Source organism: Megascapheus bottae, chromosome 22 (genome assembly GCF_031878675.1).
Source record: "Megascapheus bottae isolate mThoBot1 chromosome 22, mThoBot2.hap1, whole genome shotgun sequence".
In the NCBI taxonomy this organism is placed as follows: Eukaryota; Metazoa; Chordata; class Mammalia; order Rodentia; family Geomyidae; genus Megascapheus; species Megascapheus bottae.
Genome location: NC_143530.1, coordinates 30,530,047 through 30,544,566, shown reverse-complemented (window position 1 = coordinate 30,544,566; position 14,520 = coordinate 30,530,047). Strand labels below are relative to the sequence as shown.

The window sequence follows — 14,520 nt, the reverse complement described above, 5'->3', positions numbered from 1 at the left end:
AAAACATTTCAATAAGTTGGCAGATTTCTTTGCTGCTACTCTCATTACAGCTTTTAATAGTCTGATAGACACAAACATCTAAAAAAAAAAAAAAAAACAGGAAAACATAGTAAGTACTTCCATAATCTTTTCTTGCAGAGTATTTTGGAAAAGTAGTATTCCATGAGTCTCTTTCTGGGAAATGCTCATCTAGCTCAATATCCACATTTACAGTCAAGGAAAGAAACCTAGGAACTTAGTTAAGTGTCTTGAACAATATATTATTCTTAAAAGGACTCTACTAAGACTAGGGACTGACTTCCAGCCTCCTGAATCTTAATCGCATGCTCTTTCTTCCATACTTCCAAGGTCTTATGCACTTTGTAGTGCTATCAAGAAACCTACTATTAATCATAATAGTGAGCCGTGACTTGTTTCTGAGGCTCAAAACTCCACAAAAATGGTGTGTAATCTGTGTGAGAAAGACACCAAGAATTATGGGAAATGAACATCTGTAAAAGAGGAATTCAAAGAGATGAAGTCACTCAACTCAGTAATGAGAGGAAAAGAAGAGAAAGAGGCATGGAGAGCAAGAGAGGATGAAGAATCTAACAGGCTTTGTGGGACCACTTACTTGGCCCTATGTACCTCGTATCATTGGATTCCATATTACACAGTAATGGCCCAATATGTGCCTGGATATCAATGAAAGCAAATAACTTCAATTAAACAGATGAGGTAACTAGATTTGTGACTCATCTCCGAAGTTTCTTTTCCTTCCTTCACTTCAAACCCAATGGTGTTGTCTTGGCCTCAAGCTCTTCTCTTATTTTTAAGATTTCATCTGTGTGGATAGGAGATGGAGTGGGCCACGAAGAGTGAGTAATTTGGTTAAAATTCAGTGTGAAATCTCCCCACCATGATGGGTAAGTCCACAAAGACAGAGAATTCATAAAATGTATCATCTGCTGAGCACTAGTGGCTCATGCCTATACAGTTACCATAGCTATTCAGGAGGCTAAGATCTGAGGATCACAGCTGTGAACCAGCCTAGACCAGGCAGGAAAGAAAGTTAGAGACTCTTATCTCCAATTAACCACCAAAAAGCCACAAGTGGAGCTATGGCTCAAGTAGTAGAGTACTAGCTGTGAGCAAAAAGTGCCCAAGTCCTAAATTCAAGCCCCAGGCACATAGACACAAAATAGCATCTATACAATATTCTCAAAGGAATATTCCCAACACCTCTCAGGAGAAGAGCTAGGCATATGTTCAACTTTCCAGTTACCTTGTTTCTTGTTTGCATTCTTTCATTTTCTTATTTACCAGTGATATGTATAGAGCCCTTTTTCACAGGAAACAGTTCTAAGGCAAATGAGCCTGTTCTATGTAGTATTTACAACGACCTCTAGATTTATGGAATCTGAATTAACTGACTTTTACTTCAATCTAAATATTCTTTCCTGAAGAAACCTGAAGATTCCTGGATTCCATCTCTAGGACCAAAAATATACTTTGATAGTTTCTCAACCCCATAGCCACATTAAATTTTAATATACATTTCAGAATGGAAAGGAAAATATTTAATCTCTCCCCTAACACCCCCTCCTCTAGATTTCAATAATTTAGCATGCACAGAATTATGGTAATTCCTGCTCATTCTTCAGACTTTATTTTACTCCCTCAATTCCTGCCAGGCATGGATCAAATAGGGCTCCAGCCAGGGAGAAATTTAATCACTCGTATCTCTGCCTGTGGGACTGTCTAGGTACTATGGTGACAGACGCCTCACTGAAAGTATGCAGAGGAAAAAAAGATTTTTAGCTCCTAGTCTTAAAAAAAAAATAAAACAAAGGAGAAAAAAAAAGAAAAGAGGGAAAACAATAGGAAAGGAAACGAGAGAGAAAGAGTTTTGGTAGATTCGTTGTCATCACATAAAATAAAACCCAGCATTGTCATAGATGATCAAAATTACTCCTTTATATACCACTTGGGTGAAACCCTAGAAAAAAATATTACTCAACAAAGCTATTTTATGGCTCTATTCACAAAGATTTTCAAGGATTTACTTCCCTCAGAGGATTCTTGGCACAGTAAAACAAGTCTATGGCACAGTGATGGTCGCACATGTCATGACACATAATGCCTGCCCAGGCCCACAGAGCAAACACCACCAAGAGCGAATCCAAGTAAACTGTTCACCAACTCTACTGAGAGGACAGCTCTGCAGTCACATGAGACAGACACTCAAAAGGAAGGAGAGGTGGCCAGGATGATATGAGAAATCTCTGTAACCTTCTGCCCAATTTTGCTGTGAGTCTTAATCTGCTCTAAGTAGAAGAGGAGGAGGAGGAGGAGGAAGAGGAGGAAGAGGAGGAGGAGGAGGAGGAGGAGGAGGAGGAGGAGGAGGAGGAGGAGGGGGAGGGGGAGGAGGGGGAGGGGGAAGAAAAAGAAGAGGAGGGGAAGTGGAGAGGAGAAGGAAGGGGAGGGGGAGGGGGAAGAAGGGGAGGGGGAAGAGGAGGAGGAGGAGGAGGAGGAGGAGGAAGAGGAGGAGGAGGAAAAAAGGGCCAGGAATGTGGCCTAGTAATAGAGTGTTTGCCTAGCATACATGAAGACCCAGGTTCAATTACTGGTATCATACATATTAAAAAAAAAATCAGAAATGGTGCTGTGGTTCAGGTAGAGCTCTAGCCTTGAGAAAGCCCAAGGACAGTGCATTCAAGTCCCAGGACTGTCAAAAAAGTAAAAAAGAAAAGTACATTTCTTCTTTATACAACTTCTTGGTCATGAGCTGAAATGGGAATATGCAAATAAAACCTGGAAAGAAATAAAGACTTTCAGCCTTCCATTTTATAATTTGTGGATAATTTAAATGGAATTCACAGATTTTAAAGAAGGGAGGAGCAAAATAACTGGTGTCAGGAAAAAAGGCAAAGTCAATATTTTATAGATTGCAAAATCCAGCTTCATCAGCACTAGAAACAATGTCACGTGACAATGACACAGCTAATCTCACCCTCTGCTGAGACACAAATGGGATTTTTTTTCCTAGCTTATATTCATGTACAGGAAATCAAGACAGTAAACACAGGAACAATAATCAACATCAACAAACGCAGATGTTTGGGGCTGGAAGTCACATTCTGGACAGGGTAAAAGGGTAAGTGACCAGAGTGATAATACAGAAGGAGGTAGATATTAAAGGTCAATTTGGGGTGCCACTCCCCCAAGAATCCCCCTGCCTCCTCCTGCCTTGAGTTCACTCCATTCTCCCTCCCAGACAAAAGTCTCTCCAATGATGAGAAAACAATCTGGGCAGAAACGGGCTTCTTGAAGAGCAAAGACACTTCAGACCCAGGACAATCAAGACCTATTTAGCAAGATCACAAATCAAGGGTGTATGCCAATGAACTTGAAAATCAGGAAGTCACTCAGAACCCAGAATCTCATTCTGTAAAAATGTTCCAAGGAGATTTTTCAACCCAATCATCTGGGACTGTCTTAGAGATAACAAGACCGTGGGGAGCCATGAAGGAATTACCTGATACAGTTTAGATACCATCTCTATTATGGATCACATCTCTGGAATAATGGAGATGGGAAGGGCAGGAAGGGAATCGAGGCCTGTGAATATCAGGGGAACAATGCTGTTCTGAGCAACATGGTTTTCAACTCAGTCTCAGGGCAGAAAACAATTCTTTGGGGTCAATGGTCCTCCGGCATACCAGAGGATATTTATAGAAATAAGTTGCATTATCTTTTCTAAAAGCAGAGTTCCACAAAATCCCCAAAGAGTTGGGATTCCCTATCCTCTTACCCAGGATTGTGCCCTTGAATGCTTTTGTAATTCTTCTAGATTTCCCACTCATACCTGATCAGCAGCCCTACTGTTCTGTTAGAATTTACGGCAATACTCAAGCACTTTCCACTTCTAAATTCTGTAGATAAACATAAAATCATAATGCTAAACTAAGCTAATGAATAAACTCAGAACCAGTTATCTATTCTTGGTCACGTTAGTTCACACTGTGAGTTACTATCCCACGTTTTTTAAATATTAAAAAAAAATCTATAGAGAACAATGCTTTCAAAACCCTTGTAATTGAACAAACAAACCAACCAAAAAAAAAAAAACCCAATACATTTCAGTGTCAAAAATGTGTTAAGTGTTGGGGGGGGGCGGAGGGCTGGGAGTTTGGCCTAGTGGTAGAATGCTTGCCTAGCAAGCACAAAGACCCATGTTTGATTCCTCAGGACCAAATACAGAGAAAAGCCAGAAGTGATGCTGTGGCTCAAGTGGTAGAGCCTTGAGGAAAGCCCAAGGACAGTGGTCAGGCCCTGAGTTCAGTCCCCAGGACTGGCAAAAAAAAAGCTCAGCCCTTCATTCAAGTCCCAGAACATGAAGATGTGCCTGCTCATGCTACATACATCCAAACACACATACATACACATACACACACATACACACACACACACACACACACACACACACACACACACACACGTTAAACTGATTTCTAGTACTTGTGGATGGGCAGTTGGAACTCAGGTTCTGACAATTTCTGGCTCTCAAAAATGAAATGTTTTAAGAGCGGGAAGAATAGGGCACTGAGAAAGGGATGAGGTGCACGTGACCCAAGGACTTTACATGGTAGTAGGAAAATGACAACTATTTTTTAAGGGAGGATGGATAAGAGAAATAGGGATAATTCAAACTACAGTATATACATTAGGAACATAATACAACGAAAGTCCTTTGTGCAATACTAATAATAAACTTGAGGTTCTTTAGTAACTCTAATTTTTACTAACAGTTGTATTAGTTTCCCTTCTCTTTGATACAACTGTCAGCAATTTTGCATTCTCCAGGCGGAAGTAAGCCCCTGGCAAGATACATATAAGTGCTAAACAGGGGTTATGGGTATGAAAAAAGAACACGAGTTGGAATAAAATCAATGCTGCTATCAGAATGAAAAGAGATAAGGACTAGAGAAATGCACTGGTTCTTAAGGACACAAAAGAGGATTGAAGTCATCCCCACCCACAGGCCCAGGTAGACAGTGTGAGGTCAGGGGAGCCCACTGCCAGCACAGCACGTGGTAGGCAGCAGGCCTCAGGAGGGCGGGACAGGGCAGTTAATGTGTAATGGCCACTTACTCCGCAAAGCCTTTCTTAAATAACTGCTTTACGGATCTTACAAGTTCCCACACATCCTTGACTCCTTTTGACCAGATACTTCTAAAATTCAAAATCAGAAACACATTCTTCCGATTCAAATATTCCAGTGCTGGAGCGGCTAGATTGTAAAGACCTAGAGATGTGTGGTTGGTGGGCAAAGTGCAAGATCACTTCTCTCATACCCCTAAGGAAGCTGAGTTCCAAATTAAGCCAAGGTAAGCTCTGAAGCAGAGACACTAACCATGATTCAGCATACTTAAAAAAAAAGGACTTATACCCATTCTTAGAAGGATAGCCAAAGGAAACCCCAACAGAGGCCTGAAACAATGGTATCTGCTTGCCCTTTGATCTTAATTTAAGAACACTTTGTGCAACCTTTTTCTTTTTGTTGTCCACATACCACAGAATTTCACATTTAAATTTCTTTGTGAGAACATCTACAGCTCTTTTGAGCCACAGCCTTGCAAAATTTCCCATCTACTCTTGCAATGAGTAGCTTGCAGGCAAGGATTTATTCTCTGCTAACAAAAAACTTCAGCTTCAATGAAAAATCGTACTGCTGATCCTGTGTTTATGAGGGAAAGACAGTACAATGTATCTGGTTACAAAGACAAGTAGGGAGTATTCCATTTTTCTTCTAATTGATGTTCCCCAAGAGTAATTTTGTTGAGAAGATTGCCAGTATTTTTAGTACAATAAGTTTCTTGTTACTTGTACTAACACATATTCACTCCTTTCCCTGAGCACGGTTTTTTTTTAAATTTCATTGAATCCCATCTAGACATCAACACCTCATTAACTCCACATAAATAAATCTGAAATGCAAAAATGTAGAGACCTGCCTACTCTCATGTCTAATATATACCACAAACTGGTGTACATGGGAAGAATTCAGGTTCATAGAGGTATACCAATAAATAGCACTGGGATAAACCTCCACATTCAAACCTTCACTTCAAAGTTTCTGCTCAAAACAAATCTGGTCTTCCATTTCTAGTGTGTAGTGTTTCAGATTCATGGGAATGTGAACATGAATGGTGGGCTGTTGTTTACGTGTTCATGAATTCAATCTGTCTGGGGCACCTACGTAGCAGGCTTAACGTGGGTTGGGTATGCAGGCGTCAGGGTGGACTGGTGACATCAGCCCACAGGCTGACATCCTGAAGGGGACACAAACAAATGAGTAAGCAAATTTGAAAAGAAAAGAGAAAAACTCCCTGTGATCAGCACAAGGAAGGAAATAAGCAGGGTGTTGTGATGGTAAGGCCAGGGGAAGGTCTGTAGTGAACACTGAAGGGTAGAAAAGGTCTCTCTCAGAAGGTGCATTTTTCCACCAAGATCTGAAGGATATTTCAGGGTGCTTCTCCAAGGTCACCAACTTGGCAGGCTTGCTTCTTCGGCTGCCAAGATATTTTTTCAACAGTAGAAAACAAATAGGGGGAAAAAAAGTGGGGGCGGGGAAGTGGGGGGGCACAGGCATCTGTAGCCCGGTTTTAATGCAAGTTCACTAGCTCACCAGGGTACTCAGCAGACCAGCCACAGGGGGCAGAGGTAGCAGACAGCTAAGCATTACCCATGCCAGGTTGCTCACCCAGAGTTGAAAACCATCGACATAAACACAATGAGCTGGTCAAATGACCAGCTTTTGGACTAAGAGAAAGATTCATCCTGTTGATTCATACTTCCTGATAGTCTTGCTGGCTGACAAAGCTCAGGGTGTTTCAGATGTATTTCATGAGTAAATTATTCCTCCAGTCACAGAGAAGTGGCATGTTTACAACTATGTCACACTTTCCCTCCTCCTTCCAATGTGTAACTTTTTTAACCCAGTGGACAGACTACTTTTAAACACAGTGGTGTAACGTGCATCCCTCTGTAGGTTAACAGATGAGTCATCAAACACAAGCATTAATATGACATTGGCACCAATTGGGAAATCTCCAACACCCTTAGTTTGAGAATCCACATTGCTAAATGATTACTTTCTTCCAATGAAACTGTCCTTATTACACCGGGAGGCATGGTAATGCATTTTATCACATTAGCCTCTCATTGTGAAATCTCCCTTGCCTACTGCTAAATGGATTAAGATTAAACAGAATGGCTTGATTGGCAAGTTCTGTTTGGATTCTACTCACCTAGGAAAAGATTTGCTCCTTTAATTAAGAAGACTGGCCCTATAGTAGGTGCAAGATTTATCAGAAAACCCAGTAATGGGACATGAGGAGCTTCTAGTTCATATAATTATAATTTTGAAAACTGTACTCTTTGTTTCTTTAGACTTTTTAAGACTGTTATGAAGGGCTGGGGGCATGGCTCAAATGGTAAAGTGCCCGAGTATCAAACTCTGGACCCTGAGTTTAAACTCCAGTTCCAAAAAAAGAAAAAAGAAAAAAAATCTTTGTGAAAAACTAAGTTGGGCCAGATGCTGGTGGTTCAAAGCCCTGGGTTCAATTCCTTGCTACCACATGCACAGAAAAAGTCAGAAATGGTGCTGTGGCTCAAGTGATAAAGTGCTAGCCTTAAGAAAGCTCAAGGACCATGCCCAGGCCTGAGTTTACAGTGCCCCCGCCCCCCCCCAAAAAAAATTAAGACAGGGAAGAAAAATTAAGGAAGGGAAGAAGAAAGAGAAATGAAGATGCCACACTAAACCTTTGCCTTAACAAAATTAGCTGTCAACCTTTTCAGTGTGACTCAGAAGCTGCATGTACTAGTAGACCACAAAAGGTCAGAAAAGCAAGGAAGGAGGGGAATTTGGAGGTCACTAAATAGAACAAATGTCAGCATTACAAACTTGCCTCAAGCCAAGTCTAGACATTTCCAGTATCACCCTAGGCAGTGGTTTCTCAGGCCCCAGCAGCATCCGGGGGCCTTTTATGGAGTCTGATTACTGATTCTGTTCTCTTACATTGGATTAAAGCGCAATCCAGCGCCACCTGGACATTTGGGGTTTTGTTTAAGGTGCTGGGATTATTCTTGGAAGCTTACATCTTAGTCTGTTACTGGGATGACAAATCAATTTTCTTCAGCTGTCAAGACCTCCCTTCAGTACCTGAGGTTCTTGATCATGATAGCATATTGAAAAGTCTAAGGCATTTTAAAGCAAAATAGGCCCGACCCCCCAAGTGTTCTGAGGTCTCTGGACACCTAGGGAAAGCAGCCCCAGAATCCCTTAGGTGTACAAGGTGAAGCTAATCAGCTAGGCTGAAGTCTGCAGACCAAACCCAGGAAGTTTTCCTGGGGAACTAAAACTTCCTCTGCGAGGGGGGCAGATACCTGTCTCTCTCCACTTTTATCTCAGCCTGAGAGGCAGTTACACTTTTTCCTAAAGCTGTCAGAAAACTTGGAGGAAGGATGCATTGAGGAAGAGAATATGGGGTGGAATGTATGAAATCAGAAGCAGAAAAGTTATAATAAGGAATAGCAATGGTTCCCTGCTAACCCTAAACCAACACCATCACGAAATTGTCTTCACTGACACAAGAGTGAATTTCCTTAGAATGCTTTCTGGAGGTGGGTCAACCTTGGATTTGGTTCCTACAAATTATGAAGTTCTCCAATCAGATCCTCTGGTAGTTCAAGTAGCCAGACTGGCAGGCCCTGACCCTTCCTCTCCCTGTGAGATTCTGTTTCATGAATTTCCCAGGAGGATTTCTGGGCCACTGGGTTGTCAATCTTGTTGCCTGGGGGAGGAGAGCCCTCCCCCAGGGACCCCTGCCCTCCTTCCTTCTCTCCCCCACTAAAGCTCAGGGGATTGGGGGAGCACAGGCACAAATGTAAAGAAATCACTTAGATTACACGGGAATCATGCATGCAAACAAGGCTGTTAATAATGCAGGTGGCTCTGACATAGCTTGGAGACCTGTGTGTCTGCTAACCCACTCCTGGGCCTGGGGATAGGCACGTGCATCACAAGAGGTTGAAGACTCACCCCCCACTGCATCCCTGTTGGGGACAAGGCCGTGCAACCCCAAGTCTTGGTGCAGAAGACTCCATCCCTGTCTTTGCTGAACTCAGTCAGCCTGTAGTTCCCATCCCACTCCCCTTTTTCCCCTTCCTGAGGCTTGAACTCAGGGTCTGGGTGCTGTCTGTTCCCTGAGCTTCTTCAGCTCAAGGCTAATGCTCAAGTCCTTGAGCCACAGCTCTACTTCTGGCTGTTTTGAAGTGATTAACTGGAGATGTGAGACTCACTGAGCTGGCTTCAAACCGCGATCTTCAGATCTCAGCCTCCAAAGGAGGCTACAGGCGTGAGCCATTTAAAGAGGGGAAGGGGGGGGGAAACTTAAAAAGGGGGTAAAAGGTAAGGAGATGTAACTCCATCCCAGCCGCCGCAGAACGTGTGTGGCAGAGGCCGATTTATCCGCCCTTGAATTTCCATTCCGTTGCCTGGCAACGTGTTCCGGCGAGGAGCTGCACGCCGCCCCTGGCCCCTTCTCCTGGAGCGCGCGCGCGCGCGCGCGCGCGCGCGGCGTGAGCTACCTGGAGGAAAAGTTGGCCTCCGGGAAACATGGCCTGGGGCCTGTGGGGCCCGTCGTCACGGGGCGGATTCCCAGCGAGGTCGTGGGGGGGGGCGCAGGTCCAGTCCAGGAGCGAGCCCCAGCCGGCAGGATGGGACTGCGTGGCGGGGGCCCTCGCGGGACCTTGTGGAATCCCAGCGCCTCCTTCCCCAGCACCTTAGATTCCGCTGAACACGCGCACAGCCCCTTCCCCAAGGGGTTCAGCGGCCACGGAACTCTCCAAAAAGTCTCCGTGGGAAAAACGATCATCCAAGCATTGGGGATTGGGGGGGGGGGAGCGGTGGACAACAGAGGAGAGATGGCTTTCTTCCCAGGATGGCTCCACTCGGGGACGGTTTTTGTTTTTCCTTAGTCGGGCTAAACGTGGCCCCCGAGCTGGGCAGGAGTGAGAGGAGGAGCGCAGAATACGTGCTCCGGGCGCCCACGAACACACGGTGTCGTCCTCCCCACTCCACCCCACCCCGGGGCGGCGCTTTCCTAGCTGTCCCCGCGCGCCCGCCCGCCTCCTCCCGCCGAGAGCGCCCAAGCCGCCCGGCGCCGCACAGGTGGCTGGAGCGCGAGTGCTCCCCGCATCCCCACGGCACCAGCCGGGCCCCGCGCGCCACACACATCTCCTCCCCCCACCCCCGACACACACACCCGGTGCCCAGGGGATTAGGAAGGAGAGGTGGGGGTGTTCTCACCATGACGCTCCCCCAGATCCTTACCCAGGTTCACAAAACTCATGACCATGTCCGCGTCGTTGAGGAAGGCGCTGTCCTGCGCGCTGGTCAGGGGAGCCGCGCCGCCGCCCCCGCCGGGTCCCGGGGCCAGGAGGTTCCTGCGGTGGAACTGGTGTGTAGCGCCTGGAGACGGCTGCTGCCGGAGCGGGGGCGAGCTGGCCCCTCGGTGCAGTCCCGGCTGTCGCCCGTTCCCCTCCGATGCCCCGTCCTCCTCGTCATCGGTGGACAAGGCGTTATATAGATCCAGCATGAAGAGGGGCGCAGACTTCAGCCGCCCCGGAGGGGGCTCCTCCGTCTGCTGCTGCGGGAGTGCCGGGGGATGCGGCTGTTGGAGGCCGTGCAGGGGCCGGGGCCTGTGCGGGAGCCCCAACACCGACAAGATCTCCTTCTGCATCTCCCGCTTCTCGTGAGTCTTAAGCCGCCGGTACAGGAAGCCCGAGGATGGGGACTGCGGCGGCGGCGGCGGCTCCGCACGGGCTGGGCTCCCGCCGTCCACCAGCAGCTGTCCCCCGGGGGTGGCGGCCGCCGCCGCGGGCACAGACGGCCAAAGTGGCGGGGGCCAGCAGCAGCTGCACAGCAGCCCCCACCACCAGCACAGCCACTGCGCCCTCCGCCCCAGCCCCGGCATCCCAGCCCGGCTGGGCTAACCCCGCCGCGAGGCGTCGAGCTGCGGAGCGAAGCCGGAGCGAGGCCGCGGTGGCCCTTGATGTGATCAGCCCCCTCCACCTCTCAGCGGGCTCGCTTCCCTTTCCTGGCCCTCAGTCCTTATCTCTCATGGTCGTCCGGGGGCGCCCCCAAGTAGCCCAGGCGGGAGGGGAGGCGAAGAGGCGATCACTCGGGGAGCCCCGCGCTCTCGTGCAAGTCTCTTAAAAGGAAGGAAAAAAAAAAAAAAAAAGCGCACGGGCCAAGCCAGGTGCGTCCAATTCAGGACGGCGCTGCGGCCCACGCCCTTGCCCCTGGGCGGGTCACTGCGCGGTCACTCCCCGTCTGCACACGTGCGCTGCCTCGAGCTCTCCGGAGCAGCTGGCTGAGGCTCGGGGTGTCGGGGGAGCGGGGCTGACTTTCAGGAGCTGGGGGCGATCGTCCACGCGCACGCCTCCAACCCGGCTGGCAAGGCTGCGGTGAAGTTTACTCCGCCCCAAGGGCCTAGGCAGTGGTTTCAATGCGTCCTGAAATGCCAATCTTCTCCCCGGAGCTTAACTTCCTTCTGGCCCGCAAACTCCGCGCCCCGCCGCCCCCGGGGGGCACGGTGGCTCCCCCTTCTAGACTCGGCGCCCCGCGTGCCTCCCCAAGTGGAGACGGCAGAGATCTTGCTTTCCGTTCTGTGCTCGCTCGGCTGCCCAGCAAACCCCGCTGGCAGACGGGATGAAAAGGAAAGGGACCTGCCTGCCGAAAAAGGGACTCGGCGTCCGCTCTGGTTTTCACAGTCTCCCGCTGCTCGGCGCGGCGCTCCGCGCAGCAGCCAATATGGGCTTTCTGCTGTGCGCCTAGCTCAGGTACAGCGCTCCAGCCACCGGACTCCCCGCCCTCCGGGGTAACCGACAGTCTAGGAGCCAATAGGAAGACGTATGTCAAAGGCTATTTAAATAGACACGCCCCCTTCTTTCACCCTCCCCTCCTGAGAGGCAAAGCCTGGCTGCGCATAGGTTTCAAGTGCCCGGAATTCTTTGCAGGCACGGGAGGAGCTGCGGGGTACCAAAGGCGAAGGGGTCGTGGCTGGTTTAAAACGTTCTGATCACCATCGCCGTCCGAACTTTCCTCAGTAGCAGAGACTTAAGTTGTGTTAAATAGAAGTAAGCGCCTGAATTGAGGGGAGATTGGAGGGGGAGCGTTTTCCCCTTCCCTCCTTAGATTCTCTCATTGATGTAATGTAGGCGTTTGCGGACACGTGGCTTTCGAGGACAGCTGCTGGGAGTTGAGACACACCCTCCGGGGAAACTGCCTAGCAAGCCTGCCAGAGTCCCGAGGATTTCGGGTGGAACCTTTTGATTTGTCTTGAGCCTGTGGGGCTTTCCTTTGGTTTTTTTCAGCTAGCACTAGAAAGGAGAAGGGTGAGATCCACTAATATGATTTAAAAAAAAAAAAAGCCATCCTTGGGCGGGGAGTGTGGCCTAATGGTAGAGTGCTTGCCTAGCATGCACGAAGCCCTGGGTTCCTCAGTAGCACATACACAGGATATGCCGGCTCAAGTGGCAGAGTGCTAGCCTTGAGCAAAAAGCGTCCAAGAACAGTGCCTAGGCCCTGAGTTCAAACCCCAGGACTGGCACACACACACACAAAAGCCATCTTTACCTTCTTATTACTGTCTCAGTGGTTCTTCATATTCTCAGTTACCATTGCATTCCAACATACTGACATACAATATCATTTATGTAGTGGAAAGTAAAGACAATCACACCAAGCATGGGAACGTGTACTCTAAATGAGGGAGGGGGGACAACAGACAAGACCCTCAAACACAGACTGTTGTAAGCCATAGACAATATAACCAACACCACCATCTGACAATATAGAGAGGAATTCATTTGCCAGTGTGCTATTCAGTCACCAATAGACCCTAGAAGCAATTTCACCTTAAAACATTGGGTTCTTCTAACTGGTCAAAAGTGGCATAGGACTGGGAGTTTGGCCTGGTGGTAGAGTGCTGGCCTAGCATGCACGAGGATCCAGGTTCGATCCCACAGTACCACATACATAGAAAAAAGCCAAAAGTGGTGCTGAGGCTCAAGGGCTAGAGCTCTAGCCTTGAGGAAGTCCCAGGACTCAGGCCCTGAGCTCAAGCCCAGGACTGGCAAAAAAAAAAAAAAAGTGATTTGGGTTAACCTGATGAATGTAGCTGTAACTTCTCTCTACGTTACTCCCACAATAAAATACTACAAAAATGTATACATATTCAAAAAATAAAATGTTTTTTAAAAAGGGGGGGAAAAGTGGTATGGGTTAGAAAATAACAACTGCAGTTTGCTGACTTGGCAGCCCAAGTTCATATGATCCAAGGTATTTGAGAATAAATACATAGATATAAACTATGAGTTAGATATAAACTATGCAGATTTAGAGACCATGGGATTTCCATGCCTTCTTATGATAAAGAACCTGTTTTAAGTAAAGCTCATTACCTCCTGCCATCTATTGGATCCCTTCTAGATCTACCATGGCTCAGGCGTAGTGGTCATTCAGGAGTCTCTAATTCTAATAATGCACCCAAACAGCTGATTTCTGGCCATACACTTTGGAGACCAGTTGTAAACCATCTTCAGGGATTTAGTTCACCTGAGAGGAGAATACATGATTAGGCCAGGTGGGGCTAGAATGCCAGGATTCCTACAATTAAAGAGGCAGCTTCATTTATTTCTTCAATCTAAGCCATGGTACCCTCAGCGGCCATGAGTTCTAAGCAAATATGTAGAGGTTTCCTGCCATGGGCCTCCTTTTCACACTCTTCATAAGACTCCCAGGAGCCTGGGAATAAAAGCAATAGCAAAGCCAAGAGTTTAGCCTAGTGGTAGAGTGTTTGCCTAGCATGCACAAAGACCCAAGTTCGATTCCTTGGTACCACATACATAGAAAAAGCTGGAAGTGGTGCTGTGGTTCAAGTGGTAGACCTCTAGCCTTGAGAAAGCCCAAGGACAGTGCTCAGGCCCTGAGTTTAAGCCAGGACTGGCCAAAAAGAGAAAAAAGCAGCTTCAACCTATGAAAGTACCAGAAAACCATTAAACCCATTAAACAACTGTGAAGGCAGTAAAGCTTGTCATTTAAGACACAAAAAAGGATTGTGACTTGGGTGTTGTACAGAACTCTATAGGGATAAATGTCATGGGAAACCTGTGCAGATACAAATACCAGTGCCAGCTTACCTTTTCTTTAGTGTGTGTGTGTGTGTGTGTGTGTGTGTGTGTGTGTATGAGAGAGAGAGAGAGAGAGAGCGAGAGAGAGAGCGAGAGAGAGAGAGAGAGAGAATATATATATATGGGCTGACTTCAAATTGTGATCTTCAATTCTCAGTCTTTTGAGTAGCTAAGATTACACATGTGAACCATCAGCATCCATCTTCTCTTTTCTCTCTCTCTCTCTCCCCTCTCTCTCTTTCTCTCCCCCTCTCTCTTTATCTTTTTTGTGCCAGTCTC

At 47.2% G+C, this 14,520-nt stretch overlaps 1 protein-coding gene across 1 annotated transcript in view; it reads right to left on the bottom strand.

Moving 5' to 3' along the window:
- Positions 1-11,812, bottom strand: part of Bmp6 (bone morphogenetic protein 6) — a 162,455-nt gene extending 150,643 nt beyond the window's left edge. Inside the window, exon 1 of the mRNA XM_090356447.1 lies at positions 10,379-11,812. Within this exon, the coding sequence (XP_090212573.1) occupies positions 10,379-11,021 (643 nt within the window). The 5' untranslated portion in view covers positions 11,022-11,812. The remainder of the gene's footprint in view (positions 1-10,378) is intronic.
- Between the last annotated feature and the right edge of the window lie 2,708 nt (positions 11,813-14,520).